This window comes from Gastrolobium bilobum, unplaced genomic scaffold (assembly GCF_033153095.1).
Source record: "Gastrolobium bilobum isolate Gb01-03AN ecotype WA unplaced genomic scaffold, APGP_CSIRO_Gbil_v1 utg122690, whole genome shotgun sequence".
In the NCBI taxonomy this organism is placed as follows: domain Eukaryota; kingdom Viridiplantae; phylum Streptophyta; class Magnoliopsida; order Fabales; family Fabaceae; genus Gastrolobium; species Gastrolobium bilobum.
The window spans coordinates 25,379-43,853 of record NW_026898156.1 but is presented as its reverse complement, the minus strand read 5'-3'; the positions used below and the strand labels follow the sequence as shown (position 1 = coordinate 43,853).

Sequence of the window (18,475 nt, the reverse complement as noted above, 5' to 3'; positions counted from 1 at the left end):
TATCATCAACATATATTTGAGCAAGTAAAATATGATCATTTTTTCTTTTTATGAAAAATGTTGTATCAACCTTTCCTCTTTCAAAGCCTTGTTCTAAAAGGAACTTGCTTAACCTTTCATACCAAGCTCTTGGAGCTTGCTTTAACCCATATAACGCCTTTTTAAGTTTAAAACATGGTTAGGCAAGTCGTGATTTTCAAAACCGGGTGGTTGATCAACATAAACCTCTTCTTGAATATACCCATTCAAAAAAGCACTTTTGACATCCATTTGAAATAGTTTGAAGTCCACCATACATGCAAATGCAAGCAATAATCTTATGGCTTCTAATCTAGCAACGGGAGCATATGTTTCATCGAGATCAATTCCTTCTTCTTGATTATATCCTTTAGCAACAAGCCTAGCTTTGTTTCTAGTAATTATGCCATTTTCATCTAGCTTGTTCCTAAAAACCCATTTAGTGCCAATTATTGAGTAATCATTGGGCCTTGGTACAAGTTCCCAAACTTGGTTTCTTTCAAATTGATTTAATTCTTCTTGCATGGCCAAGAACCAATGTTCATCAATAATTGCTTCATCAATGGTTCTAGGTTCAATTTGTGAAACAAATGCTAAATGATTACAAATATTTCTAATGGAGTTTCTAGTAGTTACCCCTTTTGACATGTCACCTATTACCGCATCCATGGGGTGACCTTTTGCCGATTTCCAATCATTTGGAAGATCACATTCATTCTTGTTGGCTTGAGAGGTTCATTCATTTTGATTTTGCTCCTTCTCTTTGTGTTCATCCTCTTGCTTTTTGTCATTTAAGTTCATGTTGCCCAAGATTTCTACAATATCATCATCACAATTTTTTTTTCTTGACAACGAAGGGTTAGTCTCATCAAAAATCACATGAATTGATTCTTCAAGTACCATAGTTCTTTTGTTATAGATTCTAAATGCTTTACTTGTGAGTGAATATCCTAGAAATATACCTTCATCGGATTTCGAATCAAATTTGCCAAGGTTATCTTTTCCATTGTTTAAAACAAAACACTTGCAACCAAAAATATGAAAATGTGAAATATTTGGTTTTCTTCCTTTGTAAAGTTCATAGGAGTTTTCTTTTAAAATGGGTCTAATTAATGCACGGTTCATAACATAGCAAGCGGTGCTTACGGCATCCGCCCAAAAGTATTTTGGAAGATTGTTTTCATTTATCATTGTCCTTGCAAGTTCTTGCAAGACACGATTTTTCCTTTCTACAACTCCATTTTGTTGTGGAGTCCTAGGAGTGGAAAAATTGTGTTGAATTCCATTTTCATCACAAAAGATTTCAAAGTCTTGATTTTGAAATTCTCCCCCATGATCACTTCTAATAGAAACGATGTTCAAAGATTTATCATTTTGAATAAACTTGGCTAGTTTTCTAAATGCTTGAAAAGCTTCGCTTTTATGAGTAAGAAATAATGTCCATGTAAAGCGGGAAAAGTCATCCACAATGACGAATGCATAGTAATTGCCACCAAAGCTCATAGTTTGTGTGGGCCCAAAAAGATCCATGTGTAAAAGTTGTAAAGGCCTAATGGTTGAAACAATATCTTTGGATTTGAAAGAAGCCTTTACTAGTTGATGAGGAGTTACCAACTTTTCCAATGCCAAGGATCTTTCCTTTGTTATTGTCTCCATAAGATACATGTCCATGATCCTTCCTTGTAATGGAAAGAAATTTGGTAATGTCTCCCGTCATATGTCTTGAGCAACCACTATCCAATACCCATTTAGATGAAGAACTCTTTAAGCATACCTACAAAACAAATTTAACATTTAATCTTTGGTACCCAAATTTGTTTGGGTCCTTGTGTGTTAGTCATGGGTTTAGTTCCCTTAGGGACCCATACTTTCTTTTGACCACTAATTTCATTCTTTCTAATTTTACATGTTGATGCACTATGTCCTTTTCCACCGCAATGATAGCATTTAATGAAAGGACTACTAGTCATGTAAGATGGTGATATGAAGAAGTTCTTATAGGATTTTTCTTGTATGTTAGTGTCGAATCCTAAGCCGGATTTGTTAAACATACATCTTTGTTTTCCAAGCAATACATTTAAGTTGTCTCTACCACATGTAAACTTGCTTAGCACATTGTTTAAGTCATCAATTTCACTAGTTAGCTTTTCACATGAAGTACATGATGATGATGATGCATGATCATTTAATGATAAACATTTAATGCAATTTGTACTAGCATCAATCAATTTAAGTGTTTCATTTTCATCTTTTAACTCTTTTACTTCTTTGTTTGAGCATGCAATTTGTTTTTCTAAGGAGACAATGGTCTTTCTCATTTCTCTAAGAGATTTAACATGCTCTAGAGATTCACTATGTAATTCATCAAATAGATTTTGCAATTCATCATATGAAGGAGATATAGAAGAGCAAGTGGAGTTTACCTCGGATTCCGACTCATTGCCATTTTCAATTGTCATGAAGCACATATGTTGCATTCCTTTGCTTACATCATTTGAGGCTTTAGAGTCTTGCAAGAAGCATACATTAGCTTCTTTATTGCTTGAATCATCGGATGAGCTTGAATCTTCATCCCAAGCCGCATACGCCTTCTTTTTATAATTTTTCCTATCTTTGAATTGATTCTTGTCACTCTTTTCTTTCTTTTGAAGCTTAGGGCAATCGGCTTTGAAGTGTCCGGTTTTTCCACATTCATAACATGTGTGAGGAGGTTGAGAAGCTCCTTCATCCTTGAATCTTCTCTTTGGAGGAAATGGAGGTCTTATTTGAAAGTTCTTCTTCTTGAAGAAATTTCCATACTTTTTTACAAAGAAACTCATTTCATCTTCATCTAATTCATCTTTAGATGGCTCCTTTTCCTTCTCCTCCTCCACTTGAGATTTGGAGCTAGTGGCTTGCAAAGCTAATCCTTTGCTTTTCTTCTTGGCTTGCTCCTTCAAAGTTAGTCTTGCTAATTCTAGCTCATGCTCTTGAAGCTTTCCAAAGAGTGTAGCAATGGACATATTCTTCAAATCTTTTGATTCACAAATAGCCGTCACCTTAGGTTGCCAATCCCTATTCAAGCTCCTCAAGACTTTAGTGACCATTTGAAAATTATTGTATGAAGCTTCTAAAGCATCCAAATGAGTAACAATATGGGTTAGCCTTTTTTGCATGCTATGAATAGTTTCACCATCATTCATTTCAAATAATTCAAATTCTCTAGTCAATCCTAGAATTCTAGAGACTTTAACTTCACTAGTTCCTTCATGTGTTACTTCAAGCACATCCCACATTTCTTTTGCGGTTTTGCAAGAAGCTACACGAAAATATTCATCTCTACCTAAAGCATTGGTAATTAAGTTTCTAGCCTTAGCATTCCAATTTGCTTCTTTACTTTCTTCTTCCGAAAATTCCTTTAAAGTGTTTGGAACATCGTTGTTGCTTTCATCCTTTTTAGTAGGACCCGTATATCCCTCATCAACAATGTTCCAAATTTTTAAATCAATTGACTCAAGAAAAATTTGCATTCTACTTTTCCAATAAGCATAATCGGTGCCATTAAAGAAAGGAGGTCTTGAAGTTGAAGTTCCATCAAGAGGCATATCATTGTTTAAAGAGGCCATCTTTACTCTTGAAGCGGTTAAGCTCTTTATACAAGAGTCCAAGCTCTGATACCACTTGTTGAACAAGTGGCCTCAAACTCAAGAGGGGGCGGGGGTGAATTGAGTTTTAAAAATATTTTCGTAAAGTGCCTCACTTTCTTTCTTGAAATCGATTTTCTTAGAATAATATAATTTGACACAAGCAAAGTTTAGAGAATAGAAATTAACACAAGCAAATGGTATGTAAAGAGAAGAGATAAAAGGTTCAAGTGATCAAATAATGCTAATATAAAGAGATGAAGAGTTAGAGAGATTGCAAACACTATATATCCTGGTTCGGTCACCACCACCGTGACCTACGTCCAGATTGAAATCGCCCGTTCAACTTTCCACTAAATTATCAAGCTTCAAGGGTGCTTGACAAACCACTACAACTTTCAAGAATATCGATTCTTGAAACCTTTACACTTCCACTCACTTACTTAGGTTATGAGCAACCTCTTTCACTAGGGTCTCACTACCCTTAACACAAATGAACAGATTGAGAGTATTTAGAAAGGGATATGTACTCTTGAAGTACAGATTATACAAGTTGAAGCTTATAGGTATTGATCAATGACACAAGATTAGAGCTCAAAGGTGATTTATGATCAAGATGATAGAAAGTAAGCAAATAATATGAAATAGAGCAAGAATAATGATTAGAAAAAGTGTCCTATCAATGTGAATAGTGATCACTATTTATAGAGGCCCCCCATGACCCTTTGAACACACATTTTCGCAAAACTAGCCGTTTATAGCCGTTATACTGCTTACTGTCCAGTAAGTATTCGAATACTATTCGTGAGGTATTCGAATACTTCAACTAGTATTCGAATACTTTTCTCACAGTATTCGAATACTTTGTTCTCAGCATGAGTATTCGAATACAGACAATGGAGTATTCGAATACTTTCTTTAATTATGCAGTTTTATAAGTTGTAAAGTATTCCTTTTGGTCTCTAATCACTTTCAATGTATTTCCTTGACTTGTACAAGATGTTTTGAAGTTATTAAACATGTCAAGGATATTTTTCATAACAATTAAGGCTTTCAAGTGATAGATGATGATAACTATTGTAAACACAGAAACGTTATTGACAGTAACCAGATGTGAAATACAGGACTGCAATGAAAAATAGAACGATAATCCTCCTTCGAGGGGAGGTGCCTCCTTAACCAAATTGGTTACTAAACGTCTGATACCTTGCAATAAGGAAATAGGATTCTTTATACACACACTCCATAACAGAAAAATAGCAAACATAACTATTGAGGCAAGCCTGTAAAGCATTGCCATCCACTCACTCATAATAAACTACTCTTTCTCCCCTAACGGCATAACAATTCTCATTTCCCTTTCTGATGCTCTTAAGAGACCAAATAGTCCCTCATCCATTTGGGCTTAGTTTTATATCGTTTGGACCATTTAACCCTTGGGCTGATGAACTCTTCTGCTGAGTCTTCTTGTGGTTCCATGTCCATTAGTTCAGTGTGGGCCTCTTCACCAATTAGTTGAGCCTGTTCCTCTTGTTCCCTATCATCCCCTTTTCCTTCAAGAAACACCTTTCCCTCAAGGTGTAGGTGGGGATAATTCTGCAATACCTCAGCCAAATCTTCCCAAGATGAGTCCTCGGGGTAGAGACCGGTCCATTGTATAAGAGCTTGTACCTTGGTAGAATCAGGATGCTCCTTAATGTCCAATACAGCGAGTGGTTGAATGACTGGTTGGTGAAGACGATCGGTAGGTGGCAGTGGTAAATGCCTATCAGTAGAATCAGCAAAAAATGGTTTGAGAAGAGAGGAGTGAAAAACGGGGTGGATTTGAGATCCCTTGGGTAGTTCCAACTCAAACGCAACGTCACCAATGCACTTAATGATTGGAAACGGCCCGTAGTACTTTTTTGCCAACTTGTGACAGGTGCGATTAGCCAAGGATTGCTGCTTATAGGGGCGAAGCTTAACCAACACCAAATCACCCAGTTTAAACGAGTGATCTAAACGTTTCTTATCAGCAAACTTTTTCATGGATTCTTGGGCCTTTAACAACTGCTGTTTGACCTTAGATAGTATAGCATCTCTGTTGAGCAAAGTAGCATCCACAGCTTGCAACTTACTAGTGCCAGTGACATATGTTGGAATGTTAGGAGGTTCGCGGCCAAAAACAATTTGAAATGGGGTTATGCCCGTAGCCGAATGGGAAGAAGTGTTGTAGCACCACTCAGCCCAATGAAGATATTGGCCCCACAACTTTGGTTGATGGTGAACAAAAGACCGTAGATACTGTTGCAGCACCCTATTCATGACTTCGGTTTGGCCATCGCTTTGTGGGTGGTGAGCAGAAGACATTCTGAGTTTAGTACCACTTAAGCGAAACAGATCTTGCCAGAAATGACTCATGAAGATAGGATCTCTATCGGATATGATGCTCTTAGGCATTCCATGCAAGCGGGCAATAAGATGCGCAAACAGTTCAGCTACTTTGGTGGCAGTAAAGTTGGTAGGCAGCATGCCAAAATGGGCCGCTTTAGAAAATCTATCCACAACAACCAGAATGACCGTGGAGGTTTGGAATAAAGGCAGCCCTGTTATGAAATCCAGGGAAATGTCTTCCCAAACTTATGTGGGAATGGGAATTGGCTGTAAGAGCCCCACAGGCTTAGTAGTTGGAGACTTAACCTGTTGACAAACCAGACAGTGTTTAACAAACTCGATCATGTCTTTTCGCATACCATCCCAGTAGAAGTTTTCTTGAAGCCTTGAGTAAGACTTGTGGACTCCCATATGACCTCCCAGCGGAGTTGCATGGAACTCTGCGAGTAACAAGTTTTTGAAAGACGAAGTGGCGCTCACCACAATTTTACCATGATACAGAAGAAGGCCTTGTTGTAAAGAATACCCCGGATGTGACAGTGAGTCGGTCTCCAACTCTTTAATCATATGTGCTAAGCATGGATCATTGCCGTAGTCCTCTATGAGTTTAGGGAGAAACTCAAATTGAGGTACAGTAAGTGTGAGGACTTGGGCCTGGGAAGTAGGTATCCTGGATAGTGCATCTGCGGCACGGTTGTCACGGCCAGGTTTGTAGACAATGTCATAGTCGTATCCCAAAAGTTTGGAAAGGTAGTACTGTTGGTCAGGGGTTTGAATGACTTGGGTCATTATTTCCTTGAGGCTTCGCTGGTCTGTGTGTATTGTAAATTTGCGCCCTAACAAATAATGTCGCCATTTTTTAACAGCTTCGACTATAGCATGGAGTTCGCGGACATAAGTGGAAGACGATACTAGTTTAGCACAGAATTTCTTGCTAAAGTAGCAGATAGGGTGCCCACCCTGTAGCAACACTGCACCTAACCCTTCTCCGGAAGCATCAGTCTCTAGTGTAAAAGGCATGGTGAAATCGGGTAGGGCCAGGACTGGAGATTGTGTCATTGCTTCCTTGAGAAGTTCAAAGGCCTGTTGAGTTCGAGGGTTCCACTGGAAAGCATCTTTTTTAAGCATGTCTGTCAGTGGAGAAGCTATTGAAGCATAATTCTTCACAAAACGACGGTAGAAACCCGTCAGCCCCAAAAAACCACGGAGCTGCTTGATGGTAGTCGGTATTGGCTAGGCAAGCATGGATTTTATTTTCTCAGGGTCAGGTCCGACGCCCTTATCCGAGATGATATGGCCCAAATATTCCAAGGAAGACTGAGCGAAGGTGCATTTGGAACGCTTCAAAAAAAATTTGTTAGTCCAAAGGCAGTGAAATGTCTCCTCTAAGTGCCTGACATGGTCAGCAACAGATTTGCTGTACACTAATATATCATCAAAAAACACAATAACATAATGCCGAAGATAAGGTTTGAATAACACGTTCATAGTGGATTGGAAAGTAGCAGGAGCGTTACACAATCCAAAAGGCATGACTAAATATTCGAAAAGGCCTTCGTGGGTTCGAAAAGCCATTTTTGGGATATCACATGGTGCCATGCGTATCTGATGGTAGCCTGAACGAAGATCCAGCTTGGAGAAATAACAAGCTCCATGAAGTTCGTCGAGTAGCTCATCAATGGTTGGAATGGGAAAGCGGTCCTTCTGAGTTAATGCATTAAGGGCCCTATAATCTGTGCAGAAGCGCCACGAGCCATCTTTCTTTTTGACCAGGAGTACTGGGAAGAAAATGGGCTGGAACTCGGTCGAATAATGCCCGAATCCAACATCTCAGCCGTCAATTTCTCGATTTCCCGTTTCTAAAAATACGGGTAGCGGTACGGTCGGACATTGACGGGGTCTGAACTATGGGGTAAGGGAATGTGATGGTCAGTGGGGCGAGATGGTGGTAGCTCAGAGGGGATCTCAAAAAGGGAATGGAATCTGGAGAGGATATTTTCGATTTCATGAGGGTATGTGGCGGGTGGAGTGGATGTGGTGTGAGGTGGAATAGCTTGAAGATGGTATAATTCTGCGACGGCACGTGTTGATATCAGTCTCTTCAACTGGGCTGAGTTAAGTTCTTGGGCCTGCTCAGAAGCAACTCCTTGAACCAAGACCAACTTGCCCTCCTTGATAAACTTCATGGTTAAGGCTTCATAATCGGTGAGCACTGGGCCTAGCGTTTTAAGCCATTGGACCCCTAGCACAAGATCTTCTCCACAAATGGGCAGCAAATAAAAATCAACAAAGAACTGGTGATCAGCAATAAAAAGTGGAACCTGTTGACACATAGAAGAACAGTTTAATTCTTCCCCATTGCCCACTAACACCTGAAATCCTTGGGCTTGGTGGATGTCTAAGCCCAAATATTTAGCAATGCGTCCTTGAATAAAGTTGTGGGTACTCCCACTATCAATTAATAAGGACAATTGGGCCTTACCCACGCGGCCCTGAACACGTAAAGTTTGGGGAACAGAATGGCCCAAGAGGGCATGGAAACTTATCTGGGCTGCATCTATTGTGGGTCCGGGTGGTGGGTCAGTACCGTCATCCACAGTGGGGTTGGAGCAATCCAGCATCATTTGGTGAAGGTCGTCATCATCAGCAGCTTGATCTGGCGACGCAATCAGTAGCAGAAATTGACGCTTGCACTTGTGCGTAGGATGGTACTTGTCATCGCAATTGTAACAAAGCCCTTTGTCACGGCGGATCTGGAGTTCCTCAGGAGAAAGGCGTTTGATGTTGGGTTTATGGAAGGTACGGGCAGGGGTGGATTGTCCCGCGGTAACCGTTGAAGTCGTGATCGGGGACCGATTACCCCCAAATGCGGAAGGTTGTGAGCCACTGAAGAATTTGGAACGCGATTGCGAACGTTGATCATTTAGTTTGTCCTCCTGGAGGCGGGCCAACCCAATAGCTTGAGGTAGAGTCATGGGCTGGAGAGCTTGAACTTCCCGACGGAGCTCCGGTTTGAGGCCCGAAATAAAACAACTCAAGAGGTAAGGGTGAGGGAGGCCAATGCAGCGGTTGGCTAAAACCTCAAATTGGGACTGATAGTCACGGATGGAAGTTGTCTGCAACAATTTCATCAAGTCGCCTTTCGGGTCATCGTATTGCGAAGGTGCAAAACAGAGTTCTAAGGATTGTAGCAGTTGCGGCCAGCTAGTGATTTGACCACTAGCATGCATCCATTGATACCAGTTAAGTGCCTCGCCTTCCATGTAGAACGAAGCAATTCGTGGCCGTTGTTCTTCCGGTGTACCGTGAAATTCAAAAAATTGGGTGATCTTGAAGATCCAGCCCAATGCATTGGAGCCATCGAAGCGAGGAACCTCGAGCTTCAGGGTTGCGGCTTTAATATCCGCTGGTGCTGTGAGTGGTTGAGGTCCCGAAAAGGAACTAGCTGTAGGGATGGGGTTACGAGTTTCCAGGGTAGAAACCTTGTGGACGATGGCTTGCATGTCTTGCTGTAAGGTGAGTTGGGACTGCAATAGCTGAGCTAAGGTGTTTTCGATGGAATCGGAAGTGTGGGTAGGGCCAACCATGGTGAAAGTGACTCAATGAAAGCGCCAATGATAGCTATTGTAAACACAGAAACGTTATTAACAGTAACCAGATGTGAAATACAGGACTGCAATGAAAAATAGAACGATAATCCTCCTTCGAGGGGAGGTGCCTCCTTAACCAAATTGGTTACTAAACGTCTGATACCTTGCAATAAGGAAATAGGATTCTTTATACACACACACTCCATAACAGAAAAATAGCAAACATAACTATTGAGGCAAGCCTGTAAAGCATTGCCATCCACTCACTCATAACAAACTACTCTCTCTCCCCTAACGGCATAACAATTCTCATTTCCCTTTCTGATGCTCTTAAGAGACCAAATAGTCCCTCATCCATTTGGGCTTAGTTTTATATCGTTTGGACCATTTAACCCTTGGGCTGATGAACTCTTCTGCTGAGTCTTCTTGTGGTTCCATGTCCATTAGTTCAGTGTGGGCCTCTTCACCAATTAGTTGAGCCTGTTCCTCTTGTTCCCTATCAGATGACATGGATATTGCATGCATAGAGTTAATTACCCTTTGAGCTCTTTTATGCATCATTAATCAATTACCTTTACATTTAGATCTAAGCTCTCAAGAGCATGAATCAATGATGATCTTGTGTGTTGACTGATTTGCTCTTGTTGACTTGTATGAATTGCTTCCTTGGGCTTTTGATTGTTGCGAGTTGTATTATCCTTAACATCGATTCTATGCTTGTTTGTTATCATCAAAACTCTTGTATGATTGAATTCTTCATATTAAGCGCATTGGTTTCACAATTATGTCTTATAAAACTATAATTCTATGATAAGTTATGCTATGAGAATCGTTTTGTGTTTTTGGATCATTGTGTGAATTGAAAGAAGTGAAATTATATCCTAATGAGCTATGATCCAAAATCTGCAGAGTGTATGAATCAGTTAGAGTAGATTGGTTATCCATTATTTATTAGTTATCACTGTTTATAATTTTGATACTTGGTTATCAAAAATAATTTTCCTTTTTAGATAGATAAGTGGCTCAACACACATGTTCATTATGTAATATATTTTTTACATGCATATATATAATTTTGTATCTGGACCTTAAGTTGTAGAAAGTAGAACCTTTACGTTTCGTGTCGTTTCTACGTTTTACGTTTCTACCACCCCTTTCCGTTTCTACGTAGAAACTCGAGTTTGACAACATTGAACAGGACAATCTTTTACCAAATATTGTTAGTTGGGTGCTTTTGCCTGCAATGAAGGCACATCAGTTGTTGGTGCGTTAATAGTGACCGACTTTTAGTGGTGTAAACAGGGCAGACAACTTATTAGGGGTCTACAGCCCGACTTAAAATAGAATATGTTCAAACTTAAAAAAAAAAAAAAAAACCTTTTTAGAAAGCAGATCATAGCCTTTCTTTAAATAAAATAAACCTACAGACTAGCCTATATCATATTATTTATTTTAAATAAAATATAAAAATAATTATTTTAATGATTTTAAATAATAGAGTAATATTATTTTAATTATTGATTTGCTAAAGTAGAGCAGTTAAAGTAATATTTACGCGTCAATTCAACCAAAAATTTAAACTGTTAGATGCGTGAACTACGCGAGGTTAAAGTAATTATTTACGCGTCAAATCAATAATCAGTTAAAGTAATTATTAATACCATGTAAAGAATCAATTTAATCAAAAATTTAAACGGTTTCGTGAGATTACGTCAACGATTTTATATATCTTTTAAGAGTAACTTCTTTACTTTGGATGACAAACACTATTCCTGTTTCTTTTCCCTGTGTATTTAACACGCCACATTTAAAATACATGAAATTTCACACACATATTTTTATACACATATCACTCACTTTTCAATAACAATCGACAAGCAAACAGTAAATTTGACTAAAATTAATAACATAATACCCAATATCATCATCCCTCGTTAGCGGGCAGTAATTCAATTCCTTATAAGAGCGAAAGCAGAGAGCGAGACCAAACACACGAAGAAAATTGCTGCAAGAAACGAAATGACCACAGCCTCACTAGCAGCTTGGCAGAAGTTGGTGTACCCTTGACAAATAGCAATCCAATTTGCTTCTTGACTCCCATTATGAGCTAAGTACACAATCGCAGCAGCAGATGAAGCACTAGCTGTGATTAAACCCATCATTACCTGAAGTTTCCAGTTATGATCAATTTCGGTTTCTTTCAATTATATTAAAAGAAATTGAGAAAAGTGTGTGTCCAGGAGATACACTTAGATCCTTTTAAGAAAGAGATAAATACAAAAAAATGCAAGTCTTATTGAAAAAAAATATATAGTCAAAAAAAATAAAAATATTGACTCACCTCTTTGTATCTAAATCACTCTTAAAAGGACTTAAGTGTGTATCTTTTCAAAGGACACACATTTTTCCTATGAAAATTATATATATAATGAATAATTATAAATGTCTCTTATTTTTTTTGTCACATAAAATATAATTATCTACTATAATCCAAAATGTTGTCGTGCATTTCCCCCCAAATTTGAAACAGGGTCATTTTGAGTTGCAAAAAATAATCTTATATCCTGTTATATCAGAAATACTTAAATATATATATATATATATATATATATATATATATAGAGAGAGAGAGAGAGAGAGAGAGAGGGGAAGGTTATACTCATAACCTTTTTTCTTTATAACCTCTTACAACCATATCTTAACACCGTTGATTTTCTCCAATCAACGGTTATTATTTATTGTGAATTAATAATTAATTAATGAGTTTAATTGACGAAAATCATAACCGTTGATTGGCGAAAATCAACGGTGTTAAGATATAGTTGTAAGAGGTTATAAAGAAAAAAAGTTGTAAGTATAACCTTCCTCATATATATATATATATATATATATATATATATATATATATATATATATATATATATTAAAAGAGATAGGGGGTATCTTTGCTATGGATTTTTATCTGTTTAACAGTTATAGTTTATTGAATTATGCCAATTAATTATTTATTAATTCTAAATAAATTATAGTTGTTAGATGAACTAAAATAAATAACTGAGATAAAAAGTAAGACTTCTTAGTCTTTAACCGAAATTAAAAGATTTCTCCTCCATATATATATATGAAATAATTTTATCTTCTGCACATATATGAAAATGGACTAGGTCAGAAGAAGATAGAAATTTTTTTTGAGTCCACCAACTTTCATCTACGTGCAAGAGATAAAATTATTTTTTAATTGCAGATAAACATTAAACTCATATTTATTAAGATACTAAAGTGAATGTTATTTTGTAAGTCATATACTAATTTTGGATACGAGCTTACTATGTCCAATGTTATGAGTAGAAGCCTTGGTCCAACTGCATGGGGTCGAACAATGCACACAAATGAGAAGGGAAGGGAAAGAATAAGGTATCCACTGATTATTCCATTTGCCACCACCAGAAACCTGCGTATGAATCAAGAAAAATAGTGGATGAACTAGAGCTAATAGAATTTCCTCTAATTACAGACATAAAAATCTCTGTCCATATATACATCTTAACAATTAATACATGTATCTTAATACAGTAAATAATTCTTAATTAAATCCATAACTAACTACATAAACTTACTGGAATATGGGAAAGTCATTCCATTCAGCATGAAACTGGAGGAACTGTGTGAAAAATGGAAGTTGTTCTTCATTGGTTCCCATGATAACGGCGCTACCTATAGCAGCCCCTATGGCACCGAGTCTCAGGACGAAATCTGCAATTGCAATTCCTTTTTTCCATCCTGCAGGTCTTGGGTGTGAACCAGTTTTTGTTGAAACTGAATCTGCAGAATGAGGAACATCCCAGGTAACACCTTTCCCTTTGGAAGTGTTCTTTTTTTCATGTATTGTAACTGTAGTTGCCTCACCCTTTTTCCCTGACTCCATCAGATACCTGTATATGTGTCTCTAAGTATATTAGTTATCTAGAATGCTATAGTTTGAACTCTGAAGGACCAAGGTATGTATGTGTATATGTAGTGTACATAAACATGGGGGGAAAATGAATTATTAAAGGGTTGTGTGTGTCATTCCATGAAATGGGTTAGTTGCTTGTGGGACTGTGAGTGCTCCATGTTGTGGGAAATTGTGGCAGTATCTGCATATGATCATATTGTGAATAAGTTGTTTTTGTAAGAACCTACTCCACCTAGCCTTAAAAAACGCATTATTAGTTTCATCCTCATTTTCCAGCATGCCCGTACTAATTGCAAGTGTCATAGTTACCAACTAAACTCTTATGATCGTGTTTCTTAATTTTTCTGGCCTAAGAAATACTTTTTTGATTTTTTTGGAACAAGAAGAATCGCTTTCTATTCATTTCCGTACGATTATGCAGATCCATCTTGTGGGCATGGAGAAAGATAAGGACATGATGCTAAATTATGTTATGGGGACACTTCAAAAACTTTTACTGTGGTGTCTGACACTTCTCGACACCCCGATACTCTAACACGCTCTATGACATCTATAATATTTTAATTTTCATTACGTATTTTGAAAAAATTGATCGATGTTTTACCAAAATGATATAATAAAAATAAAAATGGATACCGAATAAATCTTAGTGAAGTATATAAGATATTTTCAATTTGAAAATATAATAATAAATATTGACCTCTTATGTTTCTTGCAAAATTGATGGCTATTATAAGTTTAGTTTAAACTTTTTTTTTAAATATTGAATATTAACTGTAATATACACTACATAAATTAAAAATATTATTTAATATCAAAATATGTACTAACATGATAAAATCTAATATTTTTTAAATTTAATATGTCGTCGTGCCATGTTGTTTTCCGTGTTCCATATCAGTGTCGGAGCAATATAGATGCTAATGATGAGAATCCACTTATATATCTAAAATGTGCATTTTAAAATAATTAAATGAAATACATAAAAAGTATCACTTATATTCTAAAAACGTGCTATGTATACTAAAAAAGAAATAGTTCAATAAATTACTCATTAATTTTTAAATTGTATAAGTTTAGGGAAAAAAGTTTCCAACGTTACTTTAGATAACTTTATCTAATGTTCATCGAAACGACGTCGTTTTGGAGTTGAAAAATTAAAAAATTAGAGTGATAAAGACTATTATAACCTTGAAATAAATTAAAATTACAAAAATACCATGATTTCCGTTCCAAAACGACGTCGTTTTGATGAACATTAGATAAAGTTATCTAAAGTAACATCAGAAAAAACAAACCCATAAATTTAATAGGCAGAATTTGGTTAGTAGTAGAAATAAGGAAAAACTAAATTAGTGAAATAAATGTATTAAATATGGAAAATAATTTCTCAATTTACATGAAGAAATTTTGTCATGTTACACCTATAATTAAAAGGTGGGTCCCGCCTTATTTTTGTCTTTTTATTTTTTTGTGGATCCCACTTATATATTGTGTGTATAAATGAGAAAATTAATCATCATTAAATATTACACAAAATGAATGAATATTCACTTTTATACTTTTCATGCGGTGCAAGCAAGCTCCTGCTTGACGTTCAATGTTTTGGAAAGTTGTGGGACTTCCATTCCATTCAGGCTATGTGAAGAAGTTGTTGGCAATAACTCACTTGCTCCACCTCTAACAAAAAAATCTTAGAAATATGCGCTCAACATGGAAAGCAAAATCATTCTTATTCAGCACAAGTGTACTAAATTAAAATTTAATTGGTAAATATTAAGTTTTGCCTAACCGAAGAATACATATATAGGAAAGAAGTTGTCTCCTTTCAAGGTCAAAGGCATACAGTGATACTTATAAAAAAAATATAGATACTTATAAATTACTTGTCAAATAAAAGATAAGATCGTCAGTAACACTTAAATTTAGCCGTTCAACATTTGAACCAATTGATACTATTGTTTTTGAAAAAGGTTTAAAGTCTTAATTTTGGAACTCACTTCGAATTGGACTAGTTATAAGGTGAACTGATTGAAATATTTCAAAATATATATATATATATATATATATATATATATATATATTTGAACCAATCTAATTAACAGTTGCGCATAGATTAAATACATAAAAGGAAGAGAAACGATTTTCAATGGCATAACTCTGGATAGAAATTACTGCAATAAAATATTTTTACTAATATCAACAATCAAGCGGAATCTCAAGTCTGGACCCTCAAAACTCGAAGAACAAATGGTCCTAACCCCAATTTTAGGCTAAAGCATATTTTAGTGATGAACACATAATCAAGGAAGCAAAAGAAGAAAGCAACTCTTATACCATCAATTAAGTAGTTACATCCAAATCAAATTTCTCAAATTTGATTAATAATCATCCTCGACATTTTCCTTATCAGAGTTCAGCTCGGCTGTAACTGTTTTGAAAATGCTCTTAAGCATGTTCAGACAGTTCTCAAACACATTTGTTTCTTCTTGCTGTTTATCGTCAAGCAAATTTCTGGCTACTCTAATTGCAGCCTTAACTTCCTGCTCGACTTGAGGTAAAATCTTAGCACTAATAATTGTATCCTTCAATTCATTCTCCATCATGTACGCATATCGATCCAAAGCATTCATTGCTTCAACCTTCTTTTTGTGGTTCATATCTTCAGCCTTGTAAATCTCAGCTTCCAGCAACATTCTCTCAATTTCTACCGCTGACAGTTTTCCAATTTCATTGGCTATAGTAACGTCCTTCTTGTTGCCACCAGTTTCTTCCTTAGCAGATACATTTAGTATACCATCAGCATCTATATCAAAGCATACATTGATAGGAAGGCCTCGGGGTGCAGAGGGAACTGAAAGATTGAATGAGCCCAACAAGTTGTTATCACTAGCTCTTGTTCTCTCACCCTCATAGACCTTAATTGAGACCAATGATAAGTAATCTTCAGGTGAACTATATGGACTTTCCTTCTTGACAGGAATAGTAGTGTTCTTAGGAATCACTACACTGATGAGATCTCCTTTTGTGGATATACCAAGTGACAGTGGTGTAACATCCGACAGCACTAAGTTTGGAGCAAACCTATTGCCTTGACTCAACAAAGCAGCCTGAACAGCTGCTCCATAAGCAACAGCCTCATCAGGGTTGATAGTCTTGCAGAGATCCTTCCCCTTGAAGAAGTCCTGCAATAGCTCCTTCACTTTGGGAATCCTAGAAGAGCCACCAACAAGTACAACATCATGTACATCACTCTTGTCCGTACTAGCATCAGTCAGACACCTTTCAACAGTATCCATGCACTTTCTAAAGAGGTCAATGTTGAGTAGCTCAAACTGGGCACGAGTGACTGAATAACAGAAGTCAATACCCTGACATATTGCATCCACCTCAATTGTGGTCTCTATTTCGAATGAAAGTATCCTTTTTGCCCTCTCACACGCACTTCTCAACCTCCTCAGTGCTCTTGGGTTCCCACTAATGTCCACTCTTTTCTTCTTCCTAAACTCCTGTACGAAGTGGTTCAACATTCTGCTATCGAAGTCCTCTCCCCCGAGGTGAGTGTCTCCAGCAGTAGCCTTAACTTCAAAGTTATCACCCTTAATTGTGAGAAGAGATACATCAAAAGTGCCACCACCGAGATCAAAGATAAAAACATTCCTCTTTCCAACAAAATTAGCTCTATTTTGAAGACCATAAGCAACAGCTGCAGCAGTGGGTTCATTGATTATCCGCACAAAGTTGAGGCCAGCAATGACACCAGCATCTTTCGTAGCTTGACGTTGAGAGTCATTGAAATAAGCAGGCACAGTAATAACTGCATTCTTTACCGGTGATGCCAAGAATGACTCTGCAATCTCCCGCATCTTTGTAAGGATCATAGATGAAATTTCCTCAGCAGCAAAATGTTTTTCCTCACCCTTGTACATAACCACAATCATGGGTCTGTCATCCGATCCAGCAATGACCTTAAATGGCCACAGCTTTATATCATCTTGTACAATAGAATCACTATATTTCCTTCCAATCAACCTCTTTGCGTCTGAAAAAAAAAAAAAAAATTGATGGTGAAGGGTCATTTGTCCTTCTACCGGCAGAAACGGATCTAGAAATTTTTTTTCAAGGGATGAAATTAAAGTGTTGTATTTCTTATAAATTATAATTGTCTATATAACTAAAGCAAAATGTACTACACTCATAACTAAAGATCTTTTAAAATTTGAAGGGGGCAGTTACTATTTATATGAACAAAAATAACAAATGACACTTATAATTAAAGGTTTATATAAAGTTGAAGGGGCGGCTCCCGCTCCACCATTGATACAAGGAAAGCAGAGAAAAATAACTAGAAAAGAAAATCAATTACCAAAGACAGTGTTGGATGGATTAGAAGCAGCCTGGTTTCTTGCGGCATCGCCAATCAACCTTTGGTGGTTAGTGAAAGCAACGTAAGAAGGCGTGACTCTATTGCCTTGTTCATTATGGATTATCTCAGCTCGATTGTTTTGCGCTTGCCATACTGCAACACATGAGTAGGTCGTGCCAAGGTCAATTCCTATAGAAGTTCCATCACATTTTTTGGCCATTTTCTTTTACGTAAATGAACACTGTTCTACCCACAAATTGAACTCAGGCTTGGAAGACGTATAGCAATGTTGAATGTGTCGGTTTGATTTTTATACATGTGAAATATGAAAATTTGCTGAATATGTCCACGCTTTTCAATGCAATGCCCTAAAATGAATTTAGGGGCCGTTTGGTACACGGATTTTTCCCACATTCTCGGAAACCGAAATTTTTAAAATTTTAAATTTTCAGATATTATCATAAACTGTAAAAATTATATTTTTGAAAATCGAGATTCCCGGACAAATAAAAATTTCTCCTGTACCAAACGCCCCCTTATGGTATTCCTA

General features: G+C 36.9%; 4 protein-coding genes across 4 annotated transcripts; all 4 read right to left on the bottom strand.

Annotated features, from left to right (window-relative positions):
- Window positions 1–1,766: 1,766 nt before the first annotated feature.
- On the bottom strand, window positions 1,767–3,623 carry LOC133313360 (uncharacterized). Its single transcript, XM_061514724.1, has 3 exons — window positions 2,651–3,623; window positions 2,072–2,584; window positions 1,767–1,792 (listed from the first exon to the last, which is right to left on the bottom strand). The coding sequence occupies exons 1-3, from the start codon at window positions 3,621–3,623 to the stop codon at window positions 1,767–1,769; spliced, it is 1,512 nt and encodes a 503-aa protein (XP_061370708.1).
- Window positions 3,624–7,873: 4,250 nt separating this feature from the next.
- LOC133313358 (uncharacterized) lies at window positions 7,874–9,601 on the bottom strand. Its single transcript, XM_061514723.1, has one exon. The coding sequence runs from the start codon at window positions 9,599–9,601 to the stop codon at window positions 7,874–7,876; it is 1,728 nt and encodes a 575-aa protein (XP_061370707.1).
- Window positions 9,602–11,553: 1,952 nt separating this feature from the next.
- Window positions 11,554–13,529, bottom strand: LOC133313355 (casparian strip membrane protein 5-like). The gene is made up of 3 exons (XM_061514720.1): window positions 13,222–13,529; window positions 12,932–13,055; window positions 11,554–11,769 (listed from the first exon to the last, which is right to left on the bottom strand). The coding sequence occupies exons 1-3, from the start codon at window positions 13,527–13,529 to the stop codon at window positions 11,554–11,556; spliced, it is 648 nt and encodes a 215-aa protein (XP_061370704.1).
- A 2,411-nt stretch (window positions 13,530–15,940) lies between these two features.
- LOC133313357 (heat shock cognate 70 kDa protein-like) lies at window positions 15,941–18,145 on the bottom strand. Its single transcript, XM_061514722.1, has 2 exons — window positions 17,926–18,145; window positions 15,941–17,601 (listed from the first exon to the last, which is right to left on the bottom strand). Exons 1-2 carry the CDS (start codon window positions 18,143–18,145, stop codon window positions 15,941–15,943), a joined length of 1,881 nt encoding a protein of 626 aa, XP_061370706.1.
- Window positions 18,146–18,475: the final 330 nt, after the last annotated feature.

What these genes read in the sequence shown, in the direction of transcription:
- LOC133313360 (XM_061514724.1), bottom strand. Translation starts at nt 3,623, where the DNA reads ATGGCCTCTTTAAACAATGATATGCCTCTTGATGGAACTTCAACTTCA. An exon ending in GCTTCAAAAGAAAGAAAAGA is followed by an intron (nt 2,585 to 2,650) that starts GTGACAAGAATC and finishes CTTGGGATGAAG; the next exon opens with ATTCAAGCTCATCCGATGAT. An exon ending in ATTGCTTGGAAAACAAAGAT is followed by an intron (nt 1,793 to 2,071) that starts GTATGTTTAACA and finishes TTTGTTTTGTAG; the next exon opens with GTATGCTTAAAGAGTTCTTC.
- LOC133313358 (XM_061514723.1), bottom strand. Translation starts at nt 9,601, where the DNA reads ATGGTTGGCCCTACCCACACTTCCGATTCCATCGAAAACACCTTAGCT.
- LOC133313355 (XM_061514720.1), bottom strand. Translation starts at nt 13,529, where the DNA reads ATGGAGTCAGGGAAAAAGGGTGAGGCAACTACAGTTACAATACATGAA. An exon ending in AATGACTTTCCCATATTCCA is followed by an intron (nt 13,056 to 13,221) that starts GTAAGTTTATGT and finishes ATTCATACGCAG; the next exon opens with GTTTCTGGTGGTGGCAAATG. An exon ending in TACTCATAACATTGGACATA is followed by an intron (nt 11,770 to 12,931) that starts GTAAGCTCGTAT and finishes TGGAAACTTCAG; the next exon opens with GTAATGATGGGTTTAATCAC.
- LOC133313357 (XM_061514722.1), bottom strand. Translation starts at nt 18,145, where the DNA reads ATGGCCAAAAAATGTGATGGAACTTCTATAGGAATTGACCTTGGCACG. An exon ending in TCCATCCAACACTGTCTTTG is followed by an intron (nt 17,602 to 17,925) that starts GTAATTGATTTT and finishes TTTTTTTTTCAG; the next exon opens with ACGCAAAGAGGTTGATTGGA.